The sequence below is a fragment of the Meles meles genome, chromosome 15 (genome assembly GCF_922984935.1).
Source record: "Meles meles chromosome 15, mMelMel3.1 paternal haplotype, whole genome shotgun sequence".
Classification (NCBI taxonomy): Eukaryota; Metazoa; Chordata; class Mammalia; order Carnivora; family Mustelidae; genus Meles; species Meles meles.
In genome coordinates, this window is record NC_060080.1 from 51,768,245 (window position 1) to 51,793,939 (window position 25,695).

Sequence of the window (25,695 nt, forward strand, 5' to 3'; positions counted from 1 at the left end):
TACACACACGTTGAGAACAGTATCTTGGCAAACTGAAGATTTGGCACTTTGGCGTATAGTCCTAAAATTTAGAAAGATGTGAAGTTTCCTTTCTCTTGGAAACCCAGGATTGCATGGGAGCGTCAACCTACCATTTTATGGAAATTATAGTGCCAAAAGTGAGAGCTTGGAGGAATTTTTTTCACAGGGAAAGGGAAAGGCTGTTGGCCATCTGTTTTACTTATAGAGGTGGTATAGTTTGAAAGTCAGTTGCTCTAGAAAAAATTGACATTTTCAGATATACACTGTCAAAGATAACGGTGGAAGTAGGCAAATGGTTAATGATGCTGAGTCATGGGTAAAGACAGCTGGAAGCCAGGTGAACATCTCCTTCTGATTTTGGACTGCTTGTTCCTTTCCCTGTGTTAAGATTTTAAAATATTGTAATGTGGAACTTAGGCACTGTTTGAGTTACACTTAGAACAAACTTTTTACAATTGAAAGTTACATTCGAAGGACAGTTCCCTCATTTTGCAGAGCTTCCTTTCTGTTGCTTGGTATAGAAATATTAGGTATTATTTTTATGTGTCTGAGAATAGGTTAACTTCTTTTCATCATCACGAAGGCTAAGAAAAAAGGAGAGTAGAGTGAAGTGGAGTGAAAAGTCGGAGGCCCTCCTACATTTGTTATATCATACTGTTCTCCTTTTTTATGAGTCCCAAGTAGGACAGGAAACTTATTATTTTTTGTCAGCTGTCTCTGTATTACAACTCTTGATATAACTTTTCTGATGCCATTTGATTTAACAGTGTCCTCAAACATTTTAAACAAGTAAACTTGGTGTGATAGCAACAGCTTTGGCCTTAGAAGGGTCTTGAGTTTAGCTGTGGCTGTAACATTGATTTACTGTGACATCTTTTTTTTTTTTTTTAAGATTTTTATTTATTTATTTGAGAGAAAAAGAAAGCACAAGCAGGGAGAGGGGCAGAGGGAGAAGGAGAAGCAGACTCCCTGCTGAGCAGGGAGCCCGGCATGGGGCTCGATCTCAGGACCCTGGGATCATGATCTGAGCTGAAGTCAGATGTTTAACTGACTGAGCCACCCAGGCGCCCCTTACCATGTCATCTTAAGAGATAGACCCAACTTCTCAGTTCTTCAGTTTTCCTGACTCCATTGGCCTTTAGGGTAATGCACACATCAGGTCAGGATAGGAAGACTCAGTAGTTCTTTTTTTTTTTTTTTCTTTTTTAAGATTTTATCTATCTGCCTGACAGAGAGGGACCACAAGTAGGCAGAGAGGCAGGCAGAGAGAGAAGGGGAAGCAGGCTTTCCGCTGAGTAGAAAGCCCGATGCGGGGCTCCATCCCTGAGATCATGACCTGAGCTGAAGGCAGAGGCTTAATCCAGTGAGCCACCCAGGTGCCCCTGTATCATAGTTCTTGGCACCATTTCAGTGAAGGCTATTCTTCCTAAGTCATTGGCTCTTTCTAGGCAATAATGCACTTTTGTTATCAACATCTTTGCACATGGCTAAAGGAGCATCTGAGCACATTTATTTATTTTGGCTATTACCATGGTGTATACATGTATAGATAAATACAGACCCAGTGATTTTTATTACCATCCAGTGTATCTTTGAATAACTGTGTTACTCCCCTTTGGGAAAAGAAGACATTATATCCTCATTTACAGGAAACTCAAGTGAGTTCCCATCTAAAATCATCATCATGCTAGGTAACATTTGTGGAACAGTTTGTACTCTGCAAAGCCCATCACACATACCATCTCATTTGGAACAGTCACATTTGGAACTCGCTGGGCATGTGTTATTATTCCCATTTTATGGAAAGCGTAATTAAAGTTTAGGGAGATTGCCCACGGTTATGTAGTTAACAAAATGATAAAAATGAGACCTATGTCTGGGTTGTTTTTTTCCCAGACTTAATTCACTTGTACTGTAATGTACTGCCTTTCATATCGATTTAATTATTTCATTGTAACAAAGGGATTTTTACAAGAAGTCCATAGTAACATGGAAATTGTTCTAGTTAGAGATGATTTTGTGTCAGTGAGCACATCGCCATTCAAACAACAGATGTATTATAAGCAGACAAAACTCACTGAGTCCTATGTCAGGTTGTCAGACAATCTTTTAGGACTTGAAAGTTCCCATAAGCTCATGTCTCTCTGTCGACCTGTCTTGTTTGAATTTGCGTAATATCTCATGTCCTCTTTTTTTCCTGTCCATACACTCTATCCTTTCATCTTTTTCTCTCTGTACTCTAGCTTTCTTGCTTTCCTCATTGCTTCTTTGCTTCCCCATGTTGAGCCAAGACAACAAAATTTCCTTTGAGTTCTTGCTTGCTGTAGTTTAAATGCCTTGCCCTTGCAGACCGTATGTGCCTATCCCTATTCAGTCAGCACAGGGTTAGTTGTTTTTCTTAGGCTGCTGCCTCTAGGTCTGTGGGAAGAAGGGCAGCTGAGCCGTGGTTAAGAACATGTGTTCTAGGGCTCAGTCATTAAGCGTCTGCCTTTGGCTCGGGTCATGATCCCAGCGTCCTGGGATGGAGCCCCACATTGGGCTCTCTGCTCAGCGGGAAGCCTGCTTCTCCCTCTCCCACTCTCCCTGCTTGTGCTCTCTCTCTGTGTGTCTTTCTGTCAAATAAATAATAAAATCTTAAAATAAAAAAAAATTAAAAAAAAGAACATGTGTTCTAAAGCAGAGTGCCTGGGTTCCAATTCTGCCTGGGTTCTCTCCCCTTAACAAATGTGTGCTGGGGGAAATGGCTTGGCTTTATGTGTAGAATGTGGACAATAAGAGCATGTATTTCAGAGGGTTGTTGTGAGGATTGGATGAACATATGAAGTGTTTAGAACAGCACCTATACTCAAGGCATATTACCTGGTATTGTTAAGAAAGAGGTCTGGGCAGGTAAACCGTGATTGTCAGGTTTAGTTGCAGAGATGGTTTTTCAACTAAGAGAATTTAGAAGATTAGAGCAAGACAACCTGTTAAGATAAATAACTTGCTTATTAACTTCATAGTATTAATTGAGTACCTACTGTTTATAGGCACCAATCTAAACCTTATAGATAAGTAAGTGAACAACAAGGACAGCAACAAAAGAGGTCCTTGCTTACATTCTAGTGGCAGAAAACACAACAGATAATAAGCAAAATAAATAGTAAATCATCTAGTATGATAGAGGGAGGTGAATGCTTTATTGAAGAGAAAGAAGGAACCTGGGTTAAGGGAATCAGGGGCCTTGTGGAGGTTCAAGGTTGATCTTAATAAAAAGATGGTGAGTTATCATTGAAGGGCAAAAAACATTCTTGGCAGGGGTTAGAGCAAAGGTCTGAAAGTATGAAGTTACTGGTCAGTTTGGGGAATAAAATGGAAGCTAGGGTAAAGCTAGAGTGGAGTGAGAAGAGGGAAGACAAGCAGGAGATTAGATCACAGAGGTGCTAGGGATCTGTGGTGGGCCCGTGTGAAGTGTTAGGCTTTTATTTTGAGTGAAGTGGAAAGCTATTGCAGGAATTTGATGAGTGATGCAATGTGACATATTTCAAAGGAATAACATTGACTGTGGTTTTGAGAATCAGCTGTAGGGTATAAACAGGGAGACCAGTTAGGAAGCTATGACACTAATGATTTGATGGCAAATCATTTGACGGCAGCATGGGTGGTAGCCATGGAGGTGGTGACAGGTGATCAGATTTGGAGGGTAGAGTCAGCATTGCTTTCCTGATGGCTGGATGTGAAGGGAGAGAGAAAGCAAGGAGTGGAAGGTAACTCCAAGATGTTTTGATTCGAGCAGCTATAAGGTTGTATATACCATGCACCGTGATGGCAAAATCTTTGGGTAGGGCTAGGTTTAGGGTGGAAGATTGGAAATTTGGTTTTGGACATACTTAATTTGTAATGTTTACTCACATATATCTTGCAATATTGAGTAAGCAGTTGCATACGAGTTTGGAGTTTGAAAGAGAGGTTTGTGCTGGAGATAAAAATTTGGGAAATACAAATAATATTTATAGCCACCTGATCAGATAATATTACTAAGGGAATTTGTAAAGATGGAGAAGAGAAGATGAAGGACCGAACTCTTGGGCACTCCATTTAAGGAGTCAGGAGAAAAGAGGAACTCACAAAGGAAATTGGGAATGACCCACTAAAGAAGGGGAAAAAAACAAAACCAAACCAAGAACAATAACAGGAGTATGGTGTCTCGGAAGTCAAGTGAAAACAGTATGTCAAGAAGGAGGAAGTGGTCAGCTTGACAAATACTGATGATCGAAGAGGAAGGTGAAGAATTACTACGGGACTTAGCAGCTTGGAGTATGTTGGTGACCTCAGTAAGACCATTTTTAATAGAATGATGCTAGGAAACTCCTGAGGGAGTGGTTTAAAAGAGAGTGGTCCCGTACAGAAGAATTTCAAATAATTGATGTAGATTGTGCCCTCTCAAGGAGCTGGAGCTTAGCTCCCACTCCTTGTATGTAGCTTGTGCTTATGACTTGCATCTACAAAGTAGGGTATGGAAAGAGGGAACAAGTTACTCTACAGTGAAGAAACCTGCCAGACACTACCTTGGCCAGGTGATCAAGGTTAACATAATCATTGGTAAGTGATACTGATCGCATGCACCTTTGATGTGATGTGATGAGAAGGCAGTTGTGATCTCCCAAAATACACTCTAACCATGATAAAAAATTTAAACAAACCAAAACTGAAGGATATTCTACAAAATACCTCATCAGTACTCCTTAAAACTGTTAGGATCATCAAAAACAAGGAAAATCTAAGAAACCGTCCCAGACCAGATGAGGCTAAGGAGACGTGACAACCAAATGTAATGTGGGATCTTAGACTGGATTCTGAAAATGGTAAAGAACATTAGGGAGAAACTAGTAATATTGAAATAAAGTGTGTTGCTCTGTTAGTAGTATATACCAATGTTGGTCCCGTAGTTGTGGAAAAGGTACCATAGTAATATGAGACGGTAAGAATAGGGGGAACTGGGTGTGGCATATTTGGGATCTCTTTGCAACTATTTTGTAATATAGAACCATTTTAAAATAAAGTGTTGACTTAAACAATTTGAAGAATGGAAAGTGGATTTGGAGCCAACAAGCAGAGGACAGCTGATTTAGGGAATTTTGTTACAAAGGTAAGCAAGGAAATGAGGAGGTAGTTGGCAACGGAAGTGGGTTAAGCACAAGTTTTTTGTTTTGTTCATTTTGTTTTTTTATTTTTATTTTTTAAAAGTTTTTATTTATTTCAGAGAGAAAGACTGAGATAGAGAGAGAGCACGAAAGGGGAAAGGTCAGAGGGAGAAGCAGACACCCCGCTGAGCAGGGAACCTGATGTGGGACTCGATCCCAGGACTCCAGGATCATGACCTGAGCCGAAGGCAGTAGCTTAACCCACTGAGCCACCCTGGTGCCCTGTTTTGTTTTTTAATAGGAAAAGTAACAGCATGTTATTTCTGATGAGAATGATTCAACAGAAAGCAAAAAGTTGATGATAGAGGAGAAAGAGGGAAATCTTTGGAGTAATGTCCTGGAGAAGGAGAGCGACTTTAGAATCTGATGCACAAGCAGAGGGATTGGCTTTAGGTGGTGTCAAGTTCATCTCTGGGAACAGCCGAGACTCAGAGTATGTGGATGCAGATGGTGGTGGCTGGGCATATTTTATGGTGACAGACTCCAAACACTCTGCTTTCTCAGTGAAAGATCTTCAGCTAAAAGTAGAGATCCAGAGCAAGTGTTGGGGTTGAAGCAGAGAGAAAGTATATCTGGGGGTATGGAAAAGAGATTTGGTCAGAACTCGATAATGTGGTGATTTTGTAGTCTTAAGTGTCCGCTTTGGCTAGTGGATAGCAGTTAAAGTGAGACTAGTCAGAATGGTTGTATATTTTCTTAAGCCATATTTAGCTGGAGATACAATAAGTACGTCCATATCAATAATAGCTTACAGGAAGTTGGTATATATTAGACTCAGTGTTTTATTATTTATATTAGTATTTATATTTAATAATTTATACTATATTGATTATTTCTTTGATATGACATTGATGTTATCTCAATTTTAAGATGACGAAAGATACTAACTTTGCTTAAGGCCACATAACCAGTAGGTAGTTTGGAAATAAAATTTGAGATGTTTTGAAAGACAAAATTTTCTTTTAAAAAAACAAGATTTGAAGTAAGGTTTGAAATCAATTTCTTTTGTTCTAAACCTTCGCTCTTTCACTACATTAATTTAAAAACATCAGTATCATAGAGTAAAAGGAAATAAACCACCAGTTTATTACTCTCGGAATATGAGAGAATTACTTAAGTTTGAAAGAAAATTTTAAGATGAATCAAAAAACAGCCTATATCTTTATGAAGAATGAATTGATAAACTTAAGATATAAATTGGATTTTAAAATGTATTTATTATAGATGATAGACATAATACACCTGGCACTTTATTTAAGTCTCCACTCAAATGTCAGTTCCTTAAGGAGGCCTTTCTTGACCACTCAGAGATCTACCATCACCATGTAATTCCTTATTTCACTGCTGTTCCCCATGCTTATTACTACTTGACATTATGCTATATGTTTCTATGTGTGTGTGGTTACTCTAATTTCCACAAGACCAAGGACTTTTTCTTGTGTGTGATTGTATAGCTGTCTCTCATTCCTTGGCACATAGGAGTTCTTTATTGATGAAAGAGAGAAGAAAGAAAAAAGGAAAGTAGGTAGGTAGGTTATTAGGGTAAAGTTAAGGAAATTAAGAGTCCTATTAGTGATTCATTATTAAATATTTATATATATATTTTATTATGTTTATAATAGTGCCCCAGGAGACCTGAATAAATAACCGATGCTTTTCATTCAGCCTTTCTTTTGAATATTATTTGATTGATGACCACATGGTTCTATCCTGTGTTATCTCTCACATAACAATGTTCAGCATCCGCTATTAACAGCAATGATATTGCTAATAATATTGCTAATATTTTATAATTAAGTCCTATCAGATATAACCCTTGTACTAGACCTGTGAATTTAGAACCAGTAGTTCCAAGTCTTCAGTATTTTAGGTATTGGCTTTGGAGTTGGTAAAAAAATGAGTCGTTGATCCAGCTTTTTGTATCTTTGCTGGGGTGAAATGGAGGCAAAATTACTGGAAATCTTTGGGAGATCTTATTTTTGTGAATGGGAACCAGCACTGCTATTTAGTTCCTTACCTTGCAAATCTAACAGTGGAGAAGACTTAGAGGTATGGAGAAGAGAGTGTGACTTCTCATTTTCTTGCTTTGGGTTAGTCCTTTTGAAGCCTGAATGTCCTGCATTCTCTGCTTTGGGAAACAAGAGAAGGTAACAGGTGACTTCCACCATCTCTTCTGTGCTGTCCTCATTAGATTCTCTCTGCTTCTGGAAATGAGAGACAGAAAAATTTTCGGTTCTTAATGGTTTTTTAACCTAAGTGACTCCTGCCATTTAGTTGTGAAAGGTGATTGCTTGCTTTATAGTGTTCTCTCTCTTCTTTCTTTTTTTTTTCAGACAGTCGTCATAGAACTCTACTTTATATAAGCATAACCAATACCTAATCTGTTGCTAATACCATGTCCTTGAAAGAATGTTAAGGACAGTTTGGATTGCTGCAGTGATATATTTTTGTAAGAGAGTGGGAAGTGAGGATTAAAAATATCAAAGGAGCTCAAGACTCTGATGGAAGTTGATATCTGAAATTGCTTCATTGCGTCCTTAAGTTCAGAATTATCCCCACAGTATCTGGCTTTACATTTGTAAATGCCCTTGTAAGGATTTTGGTTAGCTGTCATTCAGGAGTAGAGATCACTTAGACCTCATTAACAGACATTATTCCCTTTGAAAATGACATGGTATCTAATGTAATCCTAGAGTGTTTTAATAGTCTATTCTATGCTCAGCAATGAAACATTTCAAAAGTGACTGACAGCCAATTGATGTAATTCATGGTGATCTTTTGTGTTGACAGATCTTTAAAAAGTCAAGGGAAATTACTACTGTACCCAGTGAAGCCGCCTCCTTTTTATTTTTTTTTTAACTGCCAATATCCTGCAAAACAGGACAATTTTCTCTTTGACTGCCACTGTTTTTTATTTCAATAACATGACACAATTCCTCCTTATTATTAGGATTTCTTTTGATAGATGGAATGTGTTCCCTATAGGTAATGCTGACTTCAAAATAGAAATTCTTCAGTTCTCCAAATTAATCCTCTTACTTTTCTGACTTAGACATCAAGACAACCTTGCCAGTAGCCACCTTCCCACTCAGGAAGAGGAGTGATTTAATTTAGACGATTTAAAATTTTTAAATGATTTTACTCTTTCTCTGAGGGAGAAACATGTTGAAAGGAAGAGGGTGATGAGTTGCTTATTTTGGTAGGTGTTTTTTTCCTAGAGCACTCTACAGTTAGAAGTCTGATGTTTTGGGTAATTTTGTAGAAAGAGGTAGTATCTGTGTCCAAAACTCAAGAGTCTTCCAATTCAAACCATAGAATGAAGGGAAGGGGCTTAGTAAGGAATATGAACTTGAATATGAATTGTGGGAAATAATACAAAGATTTAGTCCTATTGTTGCCCTAACTTTTTTTTTGGAGGGGGGACTGTGTCTCTGGGTTTCTGCCCTTTGTCCTCATGTTTCAAAAGTAGACTTTTTCTGGGGGTGCCTGGGTGGCTCAGTGGGTTAAAGCCTATGCCTTTGGCTCAGGTCATGATCCCAGAGTCCTGGGATCAAGCCCCGCATCGGGCTCTCTGCTCCACAGGGAGCCTGCTTCCTCCTCTCTCTGCCTGCCTCTCTGCCTAGTTGTGATTACTCTCTGTCAAGTAAATAAAATTAAAAAAAAAAAAAAAAGTAGACATTTTCTGGCCAATCCTTGGGGAATAGAAGGTACCTTTTCCCTTAGTCCAGTCTATTACTAGAGCGTTGTCATTACGATTTGACATGAATTTTTTTGAGAATGAACAGTGTCAGTCCTGTGCTGGTTTGCTGCTGGGGAGAGAAGAGTATACTTTCCTATCATAATCTTATTAATATTTTTGTTTAATATTCTACAGTGTAATACAGTGACTTCTACTGAGGTATAATTCCAACTTTTAAGCATTATTTTGAAGTACCATTTGATTGTAAAATGTATATTACCCCCCACCTACATCTTCACTTCCAGTTTCCCTTCTTATCATCTATCCACTCTCTCCTGGCTCCCTCTCTGACTGGACTAGAGGAGGACCTAAGTTCATCCATAGCCTTATACTCCCAAATTCCCCCTGCCTGCCACAACCCCACCACCAGACACGTTCTTGTGGAAAGAAGAAGCTAAAGATGTAGGAAAGGGAAATAAAAAAGAAGGTTCTATTTCATTTTCGCTTTGTATTTCTTTTAGACTCTGGGAAATAGTTTTCATAGTTGAAATAAGTGGTTGGGTACCCCTCCTTTTTTTAAATTTAATTTTGTTTTCTACGTGGAGTAGAATCAAAGTATGGAGAGGTCTAGTTGATGACAGACCCAGAATGTGAGAGTTCAGCCTCGTGTACCTAAGCGAGCAGCACTCCAGAGCTGCCATTTTGTGTTTATGCCAAAAGACTTTACCAGAGGTTGTTTTGATGAGTTCCTAATTTGAGGTAGAAGACTTGGATTGAGTCCTAATTCCATTTAGGTTCTGTGATCTAGAGAAAATCATTTCATTTTGGTTTCTGTTTAGTAAAACAGAAGCAATAATTATGCCCACTTAACTTAGTTTTCCAGGTTGCTGGGAAGACCATGTAAGAAAATGAATTGTGAACTACTTTACAAACTTTAATGCTATCACGACAATAAGAGTCATTCTTTTTCATCCTCCTCTCAAAGTTATTCATAGATGACTTTTTATCTTTTTTTTTTTCCATTTTATTTATTTTTTCAGCGTAACAGTATTCATTCTTTTTGCACAACACCCAGTGCTCCATGCAAAACGTGCCCTCCCCATTACCCACCACCTGTTCCCCCAACCTCCCACCCCTGACCCTTCAAAACCCTCAGGTTGTTTTTCAGAGTCCATAGTCTCTTATGGTTCGCCTCCCCTCCCCAATGTCCATAGCCCGCTCCCCCTCTCCCAATCCCACCTCCCCCCAGCAACCCCCAGTTTGTTTTGTGAGATTAAGAGTCATTTATGGTTTGTCTCCCTCCCAATCCCATCTTGTTTCATTTATTCTTCTCCTATCCCCCTACCCCCCCATGTTGCTTCTCCATGTCCTCATATCAGGGAGATCATATGATACCCAAAGAACAAACAATCCAATCAAGAAATGGGCAGAGGACATGAACAGACATTTCTGCAAAGAAGACATCCAGATGGCCAACAGACACATGAAAAAGTGCTCCACGTCACTCGGCATCAGGGAAATACAAATCAAAACCACAATGAGATATCACCTCACACCAGTCAGAATGGCTAAAATTAACAAGTCAGGAAATGACAGATGCTGGAGAGGATGTGGAGAAAGGGGAACCCTCCTCCACTGTTGGTGGGACTGCAAGCTGGTGCAACCACTCTGGAAAACAGCATGGAGGTTCCTCAAAATGTTGATGACTTTTTATCTTACCAGCACTGTTGTTTTTCAGGCTTTCTCTTGTTAGAAAAGGAAAGTAGTAGTAACAAAAGGGTATTGAATCCTCAAAATAACCCTGTGAGTTAGAAATTACTATTAACAGTTTACAGACAAAGAAACACTTAGAGGGGCGCCTGGGTGGCTCAGTGGGTTAAAGCCTTTGCCTTCGGCTCGGGTTGTGATCCCAAGGTCCTGGGATCGAGCCCCGCATCCGGCTCTCTGCTCAGAGGGAGCCTGTTTTCTCCTCTCTCTCTCTGTCTGCCTCTGCCCACTTGTGATTTGTCTGTCAAATAAATAAATAAAGTCTTAAAAAAAAAAAAAAGAAACACTTAGAGAAGTTAAGATTAATAATTTGTGAGTAGTTAGTTCGCTGGTTTCTCTGACCGTAATGCCCATGTTGTTTCTTCCATAAGCTAATGCAGTTTGTTAATATCCTGCAGCCTCTTCCAACATCTCACTGTTCATTATGCCTAGTTTTGAAACTTCTTGCGATTTCAGTTATTTTTGTTCTTTCTGCAGGAGTTCGTGTTATTTAATTCATTTGGCAATTATTTATTGCCAGGCACTGTGCTAAACACTAGCAGTTTTTGTTCTTAGTCTAGTCTCTTAAACAGAAGAAGACATATGTTTAAAAGAGAGTGACAAGTGCTCCTATATAGTAGGGGGAATACAAGATGCTTTGGGAGCCAGGGAAGGCTTTGTAGAGGAAGTACAACCTAAGCCCATGCCCTAACAAGCCCTCTGTAGAATACAGATGGGCCCTGTCTCTCTGCCTCTTTTTTTTCCTCTACCAGCAGATTCATACTGAGCCATTTGTTGTGGGGTGATTAGTCAAATGACTCTTACATGTGCTTGTTATTTTCTAGCTTGTCCAGATTATCATCAATACAACACACTTGGAGAAATCCTGTAAGTACTTGGAAGAATTCATCACCAACATCACTAATGTGCTTCCAGAGACCGTCCACACCACCAAGCTCTACGGCACCACAACCTTTAAGGTGAGAAAGCCCTAGGGCCTCTGCTGCGCATAGTCTGGGGCATTCTACCTAGGAGTCTTTGTTTCTCTCAATATCCATAGTAGTGTGATTCCTAACGTGGTTTTGAGGAGAAGTGCTTATGATTTCCTTAGAAGAACAAATATTAGTGCTAATTTCTAGATTTTTAAACTTAAAAATGTCTATAACTCTGTCTGCTAAATCTTCTTGTATTTTATACTTGAAAAGGGCTATTTCCTCAATTGGCTCCCATCTTAGTCAAGAGTTCTTAAGTGTGGTCTAGAGAATAGTGGTTATAGCTGCAATCAACATCAATTAAATTTTTAACATTAGCTGTTCTTGCTTCTCTGTGTTCATTTTTTTTCAACTTACTTTTTAATGAGGAATTTCTGCCCCTTAGTATTGTAGTCAGCAATTTTATAATCCTTTTGCAAGGTGCCAACATAGTTTTGATCTAAATTTTGATAAATTGGGAAAAATGACATTATTGTGGACAAAAGATGGAGTGATAGAGAGTCTCTGGAGAGTAAATGACTTAATTTAAAAGAGCCTTACGAAACTCCTTTATATTGCCGTCTTAGATTTAAATTAATATTAAGCAGAAAAAGTAATAAGGTAACATCTACAACACTACAGTGGTAGATTCTGACATAAAGGCCAACCTGTGTGTTTTGGGGTTTTGTTATTACTGTTACTATTTGATTATTTTAGTTTTGAATCAAATCTTTTCATCCTTTTAAAATCTGGAGGTTGATATTAATGAGATATAAAGTTGTCAGTTGAAATCATGATTTATGTCCATTGATGTCTACTTTTTACCATCCTTTTATCCTCTTTGCTTATTTATTGGCACCTTCCCTTGAAAGGAGATTTAAGACAAGAAATCAAATTTGATTCATAACTGCTTATCGTATTTTATGAGATAAAAACTATTAGTAAGATCTTCTCTTTTTCTGTTATAAGAAATGAAATGAAAAAGAACCTACATGTAGCCAAACCAATCTTCAGAAAGAACAAAAAAACTGGAAGCATCATACTTCCTGATTTCAAATTATATTATAAAGCTATAGTAATCAAAGTAGTATGGTGTTAGCATAAACACATATGCATAGGTCAGTGGAACAGAGCAGAGAGTCCAGAACCCATGTGTTTATATGGTCACTTAATTTACAACAGAGTATATACACAAGAATTCACAGTGAGGAAAGAACAGTTTCTTCAATAAATGGACAGCCACACGCAAAAGAATGAAACTGCACCCCATTTTTACACTGTACAAAAAAAATAAACTCAAAATAGACTAAAGATTTGAATGAAAGATTTGAAATTATAAAACTTCTAGAAGAAAAAACAGTGGGTAAAGTCCTTGGCACTGGTGTTGGCATTGAGTTTTTGATCCCAAAGTAAAGGCAACAAAAGAAAAAATAAGTATGAGTATATTAATATGAAAAGCTTCTGTGAAACAAAGGAAACCCATCAACAAAACACAAAAGCAACTGATGTTAATGAGAGAAAATATTTCCAAATCATATATCTGATGAGGGGTTACTATCCAAAATGTATAAATGACTCAGACAACTCAACAGCAAAAACCCAGATAATCCAAAGAGGGCAGAGGTACTGAATAGACATTTTCTGAAGAAGACATACAGATGGCCAACAGGTACATGAAAAGATGTTTACCACACTAATCATAGAGGAGGTACAAATGAAAGCTATAATGAGATATCACCTCATACCTGTTAGAGTAGCTATCATCAAAAAGACAAGAGAGAACATATGCTTGCAAAGCTGTTAGGAAAAAGGAAACCCTTGTGTGCTGTACCTGGGTCTGTTAACTGGTACAGTCTCTATGGAAAACAGTATGGAGATTAGCCACGAAATTACAAACAGAACTACCATATATCCAAAGAAATAAAAACCATCATCTTGAAGAGATATCTATCCTTCCATATTTATTGCATCATTATTTACAATAGCCAAGATATGCAAACAACTAAAGTGTGTATCAGCAGATGAATGGGTCAAGGAAATGTGGTATATATACATAGTGCAATATTATTCAAGCAAGAAAAATAAGGAAATTCTGCCATTTGTGACAATATGGATGGACTTTGCGGGCATTACACTAAGTGAAATAAACCAGAGAAGGACAAATACTGCATGGTATCACATATATGTGGAATCCTTAAGGGTTGTGGGGGGGAGTCAAGCTCACAGAAACAGAGAAAAGTAGTTGCCAGGGCCTGGAGGATAGGGGAAATAGAAATTGGTAAAGGGGTACAAACTTCAACTATAAGATGAGTAAGATTTGATGATCTGATGTAAAACGTGATAATTACAGTTGATAATACCGTGTTGTATAATTGAGATTTTCTAAGAGAATATAACTTAAGTGTTCTCACCAAAAAAAAGTATGCAAGGTAATCAGTATTAATAACTAGATGATGAGAATCCTTTCATTTTATATATATATGTATATATATACATATATATATATCTCAAATAACCATAATGCACATTTTGAAATTTTTATTTTTTTAAAGGTTTTATTTATTTGTTAGAGAGAGAAACTGAGCATAAGCAGGGGAGCAGCAGGCAGAGGGAGAAAGAAGCAGGCTCCCTGCTGAGCAAGGAACCCGATGTGTGACTTGATCCCAGGACCCTGGGATGATGACCTGAGCCAAAGGCAGGCACTTAACTGACTGAGCCACCCAGGTGTCCCTGTGCACATTTTAAATATAATTTTGTTTTCAATTAAACCTCAATAAAGCTGAAAAAAAAAGAGAGGTTCCCAAAATATTCTTTATGTTCATATGTGATTAGGTCAGCTGCTAGATGAGATATACATTCATGATGTCACCATGGTTGGTTCGTTTCAAATTACCTAAAAAAATTTTTATTATATGTTGTATTATATTGGTATTATTACTTGTAATCTTTTCAACAATGTCTTGTTATATTAATATTGAAACACTTCTAGTGAAGAAAAGATTTGTCTAATAAAGACAACCCAGGAATGAGCATGATAAGACCTTTAAGAACTTTAGAATTACCTTAGACAGTTTAATAGGAATTACAATTACTACTAAATATTATTATTATTGTGGAGCATGGGCCATAGTTGCATCAAAAAATATTTGCACTTGATTTACTGTGAAAGCCAAAACTTCTCCAGGAAAGAAAATGTGGGAGGGACTGTAGTTTAATGTTCACCAGAAAAGAGGGATTTAGGGAGTTAAAACGTGAAGTTCATTTATACTGGTCTCTCATATGGGGACTATGCTACTCTTCCCTTAACCCACTGCAATTTTCTTATTTCAAGAGCTTTTCAAATTATGGTCAGAATTCCTCCCAAAGGATGGCTTGTGCAGTGTGCTGTTGCTCCAGCAGTAAAATTGCTGAGGGAAAATTAAAGGCAGACAGGAAGCCATAGGAGTTGAGTAGCCAGTTAAATACTTAGTAGAGGAGAGGTTCTGGAGACCACTAAAGGTCATGTTGACAAGTGCTTATTGGAAACGCTGATTGCTTGAAACACACTGAAAGTTTATTTTTACCAGGACTGTTTCAGACCAACTACCCCAGAACTCAGTATAAACATGGCAATTATAACAGCTACATGTTGTGTATTTTCCTAAGCTACTGTTTCCAGAAAACTTTCCCTTGCAGATGGAAACCTTTATGCTATAAAAAGGGGCAAAATAATCAGAAGGTCTTCAAGGTATTTTCCTGCAGAATTGCCTCTTGTTTCTGCCATATGTGACATAATTAAGCTGGCATTCTTAGCTTTCCTTGTTCATAAGAATTTCCTTACTCTCCTACAAAATAGAATGAAGTTATTTATTAAATTACTCCATCACAGATGTTGTTTGTGTACCTCCTGTGTAACAATCTGGTAGGTTCTTGGGTAGACTTGGTCATTGGATTTAGAGTTTATAATCTGCAGGGAGGACAGACACTGTGACTTCTATAAAGAACCATGTGAAAAGTACTAGGATAGCACCATAAATACATTCAATCCCTCATCGATTCTATAAGTTTTTATGAAGCACCTACTGCATACCAGGCAATTTATAGGTATGTATGTCATAAACAAGTCTCCTGACTTTACAGAGTTTATAATGTGCTAGGGATGAATCTTATTTAATCTCAGGTAATGACAAGAACTTAGAAGAAAAATAAATGACCTGAATGAAATGAGAAATAGAATCATTTGGATTTCCAAGAGATAAGCTTTCCATTTTGAGGGAATAGTACAAGAGTAGGCATTGGTGTGTTCAAGGAATAACAAGGGATTTAGTGTGGCAGTGATGTATCTATCATTGGAGGTAGAAGTGGCACGAAATGAGATAGTCAGGAGTCAGATATTTTCTGGCCTTGTAGGCCGCAGTTAATACTTAGGATTTTATTCTGAATTGAAACATGAGGCCATTGGAAAATTGGGAGTGGTGGTGATAATCTGACTTACATATTAAAGGGTAACACTGATTGCTGTGTGGAGAATAAATATGCTATAGGTCAGTAAGTGTGGAAGAAAAGGGGTCATTAATTGGAACGTTATGGGTGTAATCTAGGTAGGAAATAATGCTTTGTTGGACAACTGGGGTAGGATGAAAGTGGTAAGAAATATTGTTGAAGGTAGAGAGGTCAAGTTTTACTACTAGACTGGGGATGGGGTTATAAGAGAAAGAGTAGAGGCAAGGATAACTCCCAAGATTTTGAACTAAACAAACTGGATGAGTATTGGCGTTGTTCTGTGAGATGGGGAGCGGGGAGAGAATAACAGACTTGGGGAGAGGCAGTGGGGTCAAGCTTTCCATTTTGGATACATTGTGCTTCAGGTATCAAGTAGTTGTCTGCATAGAGATATTAAATGGACAGGGCAAAGTCATAGCTGGAAATAAAAAATACAGAACTCATCTCTGTAAACATGGTATTTAATGTCGTGAGGCTGGCTTTCTTCTGGGATTGAAGATAGAGAAAAAGTGAGAGGATTAGGCTCCAAGGGAAATCAGCATTTCTAGGTCTAGAAGAAGAGGAGAACGCCACAGAAGATGAGGATACTTATCTCAGCTTTGAGACCTTCAGGGCGGACTTCCCAGAAAGGGCACAACATGGTGGGTCTTGGGACCAGCAGAAGGTGTCCAGAGAGAGAAAAGCTGAGGACAGGGTAAGGGACATTTTTAGGAGAGACAGTTTCGTTTAGATGAAAGAATAAGGGGTGCTGGGATGGCTCAGTCGATTAAGCATCTGCCTTGGGCTCAGGCCCTCGGGTCTTGGGATCAAACCCCACATCGGGCTCCCTGCTCAGCGTGGAGTCTGCTTCTCTCTCTCCCTGCCTCCTGCTCGTATTTTCTCTCTCTCTCTCAAATAGATAAATAAAATCATTAAAAAAAGATGAAAGAATATAATAAAACCAGACATATTCAGTGTAGAATAAGGGTAGCAATGAGATAGAGAAGTAGTTATATGCCAACTTGTAGAGCACTTTGTTTTGTATTAATAGGTAATTTAGATTTTATCCTACTAAAATCTTTGAGAGACTTCAAGCAAGGATATATTGCATTTTGAAAATTAGATTTTTTAATTTAAATTCAATTTAATTAATATATACTATATTATTAGTTTCAGAGGTAGAATTTAATAATTCATCAGTTGCATACAACACCCGGTGCTCATTCCATCAAGTGCCCTCCTTAATGCCCATCACAGAGTTACGCCAGCCCCCACCCACCTCCTCTCCAGCAACCTTCAGTTTGTTTCCTGTAGTTAGGAGTCTCTTACGGTTTGCCTCCCTGTCTGTTTTTGTCTTATTTTACTTTTTTTTTCCTTCCCCTATGTTCATCTGTTCTTTCAAATTCCACATGTGAGTGAAATCATATGGTATTTGTCTCTCTCTGGATATGTTGCATTTTAAAAAATAATTTTTATCTTGCCTAATGAAAAAGAAGGAAGGATTGAAAGACGGGTGGAAGGAAGAAAGGAAAGAAGAGAAAGAAGAAAGGAAGGAATAAATAAATCACAATCACTTGAGATTCATAATCAGAGGAAATTAAATACCTAGAATACTTTGTGTAACTGTGCTAATAAATTTGAGAATCTATAAGAAAATTGTGATAAATGATTCATGAAGACATAGAAAATTAACTATGAAAGAAATTAAAAAGTTATTAAAGACTTCTAAAATTTGGGCAAGATCCATATGATTTTATCAGGAATTTGTTTAGGTCTTCATGAAGCAGATAATTTCTCTATAATTTAAACTATTTCAGATTGTAGAGTTAAAAAAGGGAAACTGTCTCAGTTCATTTGTACAAAGTCAATATAATGATTTTAAAAAAAGAGAAGCCACAAAGAATAATTTGAACAATTAAATTTAAATATTGAAGTAAAAATCTCAAATAATATACTATTAAACATAATCTAGAAGGACATAAAAAGTAGAAATAAAAATAACATTAAGAATACAAGGATGATTAGTAGTAGAAAATTGTTTACAATTGTCAACTTCTTTAGTAGATCAAATGAGAAAAAAATACATGAGTATTTAAAAGATACTAAAATGGTATTTTATATAAATACTCTTCCTGCTAAGATATCTTGGTAAACCCATCTGTCAGTAATTGACAGATCCAGCAGGCAGAATATCAGAAAGGAGGTAGTTGAACTGAATTGTAGTATTAATCAACTAGATCAAATTGACATTTGTAGAATAGTTCATCCAGCAACAGTGGAATACACATTCCTCTCAAGCCCATAAGAGGATTCACCTAAACAGGCCATATTCTGGCTAATAAACACATCTTTACAAATTTTAAAGAATAGAAATTATGCAAAACTTGCTCTCTCTACATGGAATTAAAATCCCAGAATATTTGGAGATTAACCAACATACTTCAAAAAACATGTGGATCAAATAAAAGGTCTTAAAGAGAAATTAAAAAGTATTTCAAGGGGTGCCTGGGTGGCTCAGTGGGTTAAAGCCTCTGCCTTCAGCTCAGGTCATGATCCCAGGGTCTTGGGATCGAGCCCCGCATAGGGCTCTCTGCCCAGCAGGTAGCCTGTTTCCTCCCTCTCTCTCTATGCCTGCCTCTCTGCCAACTTGTGATCTCTCTCTGTCAAAAAAGTAAATAAAATCTTTTTTTAAAAAAGTATTTCAATTAAGGAGTGTCTAGATGGCTCTGTTGGTTAAGTGTCTGTTCAGCTCAAGTCATGATCTCTAGGTCCTGGGATGGAGTCCCATATCAGGCTCCTTGCTCAGTGGGGAGCCTGCTTCTCCCTCTGCCTGCTGCTCCCCTGCTTGTGCTTGCTTTCGTGCTCTCTCTCTGCAGTAAATAAATAAATAAATAAATAAATAAATAAATAAATAAATGATTTTTAAAAAGTATTTTCAACTAATTGAAAATAAATTCAACTTATCAGAATTTGTGGCATCACCAAAACCGGTGCTTGGAAAGGAATTTATAGCATTAATTTTATATAAAGGAGAAATATCTTTTTTTAAAAAGATTTATTTATTTACTTGAGAGAGAGAAGGAGAGGGAGAGAGCACATAAGTAGGCTGCAGAGGCAGAGAGAGAGGGAGAAGCAGACTCCCCCCCGAGCAGGGAGCCTGACCTGGACTTGGTCCCAGGATCCTGGGATCATTCCCTGAGCTGATGGCAGATGCTTAACTGAAGAGCCACCCAGGCACCCCAGAAAGGAAGAAATTTCTAAAATCAATAATCTCAGCTATTTTAAGAAGGTAGAAAAAGAAGAGCAAATTAAGTCCAAAGTAATCAGAAAAAAAGAATAAAAATTAGAGCAGAAACAAATAGTTTTGATATAGAAAATCAAAAGAGGTAATGAAACCAAAGGCTGGTTCATAGATCAATAAAACTGATAAACCTTGAGCCAAGCTAACCAAAAATAAAAGAGAGAAGACTCAAATTATTAATATCATAGAAAGAGGGACTATCACTGCTGATTCCATGGATATTAAAAGAATAATTAATAGGGCTATTATGAACAACTCTATACCCACAGTTTGGTAACTGACATGAATTGAATCAATTCACTGAAAGACATAGTTTACCAAAAGTCACACAAGGAGAAATAGATAATCTGAATAGCTTTATATCTATTGAAGAAATTGAATCAATAATTAATGGCCTTCTAAAGCAGAAAACACTAGGCCTGTTGAAAGTAATTGAAGAAGACACAGGTAAATAGATAGTCCATGTTCATGGTTTTGGAAGAATTAATATTGTTAAAATGTCCATTCTACTCAAAGTAATTTACAGATTCAATGCAATCTCTATTAAAATACCATTGGTATTTTTAACAGAAATAGAAAAAAAACAGTATTAAAGTTTGCATGGGACTATAAAAGACTGTGAAAAGCTGAAGTAATCTTGAGAAAGAACAAAACCGGAGGCATCATGCTTGCTGATGTCAAATTTTATTACAAACCTACAATAATCAAAACAGTGTGGGTATTGACATAAAAACAAACACATGGATCAATGGAACAGAACAGAGAGCCCAGAAGTAAATGCATACATGCTCAGTTAGTTTACAACCAAAGGAGCTAAGAATGCATAAAATGGGGATAGGATAGTCTCTTCAATAAATGGTATTGGGAAAACTGGACAGCCATATACAAAAGAATGAAATCAGACCTCTATCTGACATCATCCACCAAAATCAACTCAAAGACTTGAACCTAAGACTGAACCATAAAACTCCTGGAAGAAAACATAGTGGGTAAGCTGTTTGACGTTAATCTTGACCCTGATTTTTTTGTATTTGACACCAAAGCAAAGGTAACAAAGGCAAGTATGAACACGTGGGACTACATCAAGCTACCGCTCTTCTGCACAGCAAAGGAAACTATCAACAAAATGAAAAGACAACTGATGGAATGTGAGAAAATATGTGTAAACCACATATCCCCGTAACAGTTTAATATCTAAATTATACAAGGAACTCATACAAATCAATAGCAAAAACCCCAAATAATCCAAGTAAAAACTGAGCAAAGGACGTGAATAGACATTTTTCCAAAGAAGACTTAGAAATGGCCAACAGATATTTGCAAAGGTGTTCAGCATCACTAACCATCAAGGAAATGCAAATCAAAACCACAGTGAAATATCATCTCAAACTTTTTAATAAGACAAAAGATAAATGCTGACAAAAGTGTGGAGAAAAGGGAACTCTTATACTCTTGGTGGGCATATAAAGTGGTTACAACTTCTGTGGAAGACAGTTTGGAGATTCCTCCAAAGTAAAAATAGAGGTATCTTATCATCCAGCAATCCATATATAATTTCTGGGTGTGTGTCCAGAGAAATTGAAATCATCATCTTGAAGACTTATCTATACTTCTGTGTTCATTCCAGCATTATTCACAATAGCCAAGATATGTAAACAACCTAATTGTTCATCAGTGGATGAATAGATAATGAAATTATATATGTGCATGCACGCGCGCACACACACACACACACACACACACACACACACACACATATCATATACACAATGGAATATCATCCAACCTTAGAAGGAAATTCTGTCATTTGCAACAACAGGGATAAACCTATAAGACATTCTGCTAAATGAAATATGCCAGACAGAGAATGACAAAACTGCATGGTATCCCTTAAATGTGGAATCTAAGAAAATAGTTGAACTCATAGAAACAAGAGAGTAGAAGAGTTGTTGCCAGGGGCTGAGAGGTGAGGGAAAAAGGGAGAAAATACGAAAAATTTAACAAAAAGACTACTGGAAATAATAAGTGCATATAGCAGGGCTCAGGATACAAGGTTAATATACAGAAGTCATATACTTTCTTATTATAACAGCACAGCAACGGAAATTATCAGGGCCATTTACATTAACATCAAAAAAGAGAAATGGGTATAAAATTAGCAAATAAACAAGATCTATGTGTAAATTTGTAAAATTCTGATGAAAAGAAGTCAAAGAAAAAGATCTAAATAAATGGAAATTTGTTCCATGTTCATGTATAGGAAGACTTAAAATTTTATCAATATATCTGTTCTTCTCAAGTACGTTTGTTAATTCAATGCAACTTCAATCCAAACCCCCCTGGTTATTTTGTGATATTGACAAAGTGATTCTGAAGTATGTATGAGGAGGCAAAACACCCAGAATAGCCAACACTATATTGAAGAAGAACAGTGTTAGAGGACTAACAGTTCTCTAACTAGTTACTTGTCAGTTAGAGGACTGACAGAGGACTGACAGCGCCTGACTTCAAGACTTCACTATAAAGCAACAGTGATCAAGACTATGTGCTGTTGGCAAAAGAATAGATAATAGATCAAAGGAATAGAATAAGGGGCCCAGAAATAGACCCATACTAATATAGTTAACTGAATGTTGATAGCAAGTAAAGTAAATTTAATGGAGAAAGGAAAGTCTTTTTAGTAAATGGTGTTGGAACAACTGGACATCCACACACAAAAAAGTGAAAATAGTCTAGACAGATTATTACACTTATTAGACTTTTACTTTTATTACAGATCTTACAGACTTATTACAGATATTACTGTTCCCAAAAATTAATGCAAAATGGATCATAGACTTATGTAAAACACAAAACTATAAAACTTATAGAATATGGGAAAAAGGAAAAATCTCAGTTGCATTGGGTATGGCTATGACTTTTTGGATGCATCACCAAAACCATGATCCATCAAGGAAAATATTGCTAATTTGGACTTTATTAAAATGAAAAACTTGTTCTCTTGGAAAGACATCATGATGAGAATGAAAAGATATGCCATAGGTAGGGAAAAAGTATTTGCAAAACAGAGCTAATAAAGACATATCCAAAATATACAAAGAACTGGTAAAACTCAACAATAAGAAAACAAACAACCCAATTTAAAAACAGGCAAAAGATCTGAACGTACACCCCATTAAGGAATGGAGAGAGAATTGTAAATTAAAGTGAGTTTAATTAAAATTAAACTATAGTGATATGCCATTACACAACTGTTACAATGGCTAAAATCCAAAACACTGACAACACTAAATACTGGAGCAGCAACAACTCTCATTCGTTGCTGTTGCTAATGCAAAATGGTAATGCCATTTTGGAAGACAGTTTATCAGTTTCTTTCAAGTCTGAACATAGATAGTCTTACCATACAATCCACCAGTCATGCTTTTTCGTATTATCCAAGTGAGTTGAAAACTTAATCCATACAAAACCTCACACATAAATGTTTAGAGCAGATTTATTATAATTGGCCAAACTTGGAAACTACCAACATGTCCTCCTATAAGGGAATGGATAAACAAACTATGATACATTCAGACAATGAAGTATTATTCAGTGATGAAAAGGAAAGGACTATCAAGCTATGAAAAGACATGGAGGAAGCTTAAATGTACATTGCTAAGGAAAAGAAGTCAATCTGGAAATCTACATACTGTCAGATTCCAGGTATATGACATTTTGGAAAAGGCAAAGTTATGGAGAAAGTAAAAAGGTCAGTCATTGCCAGGATTCAGGGGATGAGCAAAGGAGGAACGAATAGATAGAACTGAGTGGAATTGTAGGACAGGAAAGCTATTTCTATGATACTATAATGGTGAATATATGACATTATACATTTGCCAGTACCCATAGAACTGTTTCATGCTAAGACCAAACCCCAATGCAAACCATAGATTTTAGTTAATAATAAAATATCAATGCTCGTTCATGAGTTGTAACAGATGTACCCGACTAATGAAGTTTTAATATAGGGTAAACAGTGGGAGGGGAATATGTAGGACAGAATACATGAATGCTCTGTCCTTTCTTTTCAGTTTTTCTGTAAATCTTAATTTGTAAGAATAATGTTTATTAATGAAAAGAAAACTCAGTAAAATGGGAATTCAAGGACAGTATTAGATTATCATACAAGTTTGTAACTATCTAACCACAAAAATGCTCATTGAAACATGGTTCTTATAAATATAGTCAGTGCCTATAATTATAGTATGTAAATATATTGACAAATTATGCAGCCACTAAAATGATGCGAATGGAGAGGAAGATCAGAGTCAGAAATTTAGGAATTGGAATTTACAGGACTCAGTGACTGAGTTTAAAGGAAAGAATGAATCCAATATCTTGTGTAGATCTCTACCTTGGACTGAACTAGGCAGGTGACGAGTGGGGATTATGTTCCATCTAGTGTTGGACTCACTGTGTTTAGAGTTTCCGTGGGTCACAATGCTCAGGAATAATCAGACTTAAAGGGTCTTTGGGCCACCTGAATGGCTCAGTTGGTTAAGCATCTGACTCTTGATTTTGGTTCACGTCATGACCTCAGACTCCTGAGACTGAGCCCCATATAGGGCTCTGTGCTGAGTTGGGAGCCAGCTTAAGATTCTCTCTCTCACTCCCTCTGCCCACCTCACCTCCCTCTACTCGAGCTCTCACTCTCTAAGAAAAAGAATAAATATATACATAAAAAAAGATATATGGGTCTTTAACAAGGGTAGGTTTGGATAGAGATAGTGTAAGCTCTAGGAGTTGATGTAATCACCCAGTGAAATTAAGAGCATTACAGGCCAGAAAAGTAAAAATAAAACCAGGAGAAAACTATATTGTGAAAGCCAAAGGAAAACAGAGTTCTAGGAGAGGATTTAACGGAGACCAAGTAAGATCAGACTGAAAAATAAATATTGCACGTTGTAGCATGATGTTACGGGTTACTGTGGACCAAACCATGTTGACAGATGGTTAGCACTGGAATCTCAATTGCCCTGGATCAGGTAGATCTGTTTGTCCTGAAAATATTTTTCTTGGAACGTTGGTCCCATGATACTTCTTACAGCCTTTTATATGCTAGTGTACATCATGATTCTCTTAAACAGGGTTTCTCAAACTTACTTGATCTTGGAACTCTTGTGCTGTTGTGTTAGCATTTTCCAGATCTGGTGTTCCTTGGAACAAATTTCAGGAAACATCGGCATATACCAATCTGAATGTCCTTGATGACAGAGACACGAGAGAGGTAGGATAGTAGCTAGTGGGAATATTTATAGCATGAAGCTGAGACTTCAGCATACTTATTTTAAGCAAAGTGAGGAGAGTGGGGGCTATAGAGAGGTTATTATAGGAAGGGAGGTTCTTGGAGTCTTGGAAGGGATGAACGGAATAAGACCCTGAGAGTGAATATGGTTTTGAACAAATGTAGGAAAGTGAAAAATGATGCAGATAGTTGAGGGCAGTAAAGGTAGATTCTCTATTTGGTGAAGCAAAGCATTAGCTTGTCTTGCAGATACAGAATAGAAAAGTCTTTACTGTGCTTCTGAAAAAGAAAAATTGACAGAGACTGTGATATTGCTTAATATTCCCAATTCTCTTCCTTAGTGGATGTAACTGTTAATGTCTCCAAGTGGAAATTTTCGATTATATTGGAAGTATGAATGATTTTTAAAATTCTGTGTTTCACAGGATGCCAGACATGCAGCTGAAGAAGAAATTTATACCAACTTAAACCAGAAGATCGACCAGTTTCTACAGCTGGCCGACTATGACTGGATGACTGGAGATTTGGGCAACAAAGCTAGTGATTACTTAGTAGACCTCATTGCCTTTCTACGAAGCACTTTTGCAGTATTCACACACCTTCCTGTAAGTGACAATTGCTCTTACATTGCCCATCATGTAGAAAAAAGTTTTCTTAAAAATCTAGTTTGGTGAAAGATGCTTTTTGGGCTTTAACTAACTGGGTAGCTGTTTAGGATATAAAAGCTCACGCTATAATTATCATGCCTTGTTGAGATCTAGAGGCCTTGCCCATCATTTTTTCATTGACTTTTGCATTTTGTTTATTTTGAAAATGGTCTGTAATATTATGTCTGTTTCTGTTCCTCTTAACTTCACCTAAAGTAATTTGTGCAAACACATAGTGAATGCCATGGTAGAAGAAAATCTTAGGAGTTAAAATTCCAGGTATATATCTTTTAGTCCTAGAATATCCATTTAATTTTTTTTTTAAAGATTTTATTTATTTGTCAGAGAGAGAGAGAGAGAGAGAGAGTGAGTGCAAGGAGGGGGAGTGGCAGGCAGAGG

General features: G+C 37.2%; 1 protein-coding gene across 3 annotated transcripts in view; it reads left to right on the forward strand.

Annotated features, from left to right (window-relative positions):
• EXOC6B (exocyst complex component 6B) overlaps positions 1–25,695 on the forward strand; it is a 624,123-nt gene that overhangs the window by 339,207 nt on the left and 259,221 nt on the right. For all 3 annotated transcript variants that reach the window (XM_045979317.1, XM_045979318.1, XM_045979319.1), the window contains 2 exons: positions 11,475–11,609; positions 25,075–25,254. In XM_045979317.1, coding sequence (XP_045835273.1) covers positions 11,475–11,609; positions 25,075–25,254 — 315 coding nt within the window. The remainder of the gene's footprint in view (positions 1–11,474; positions 11,610–25,074; positions 25,255–25,695) is intronic.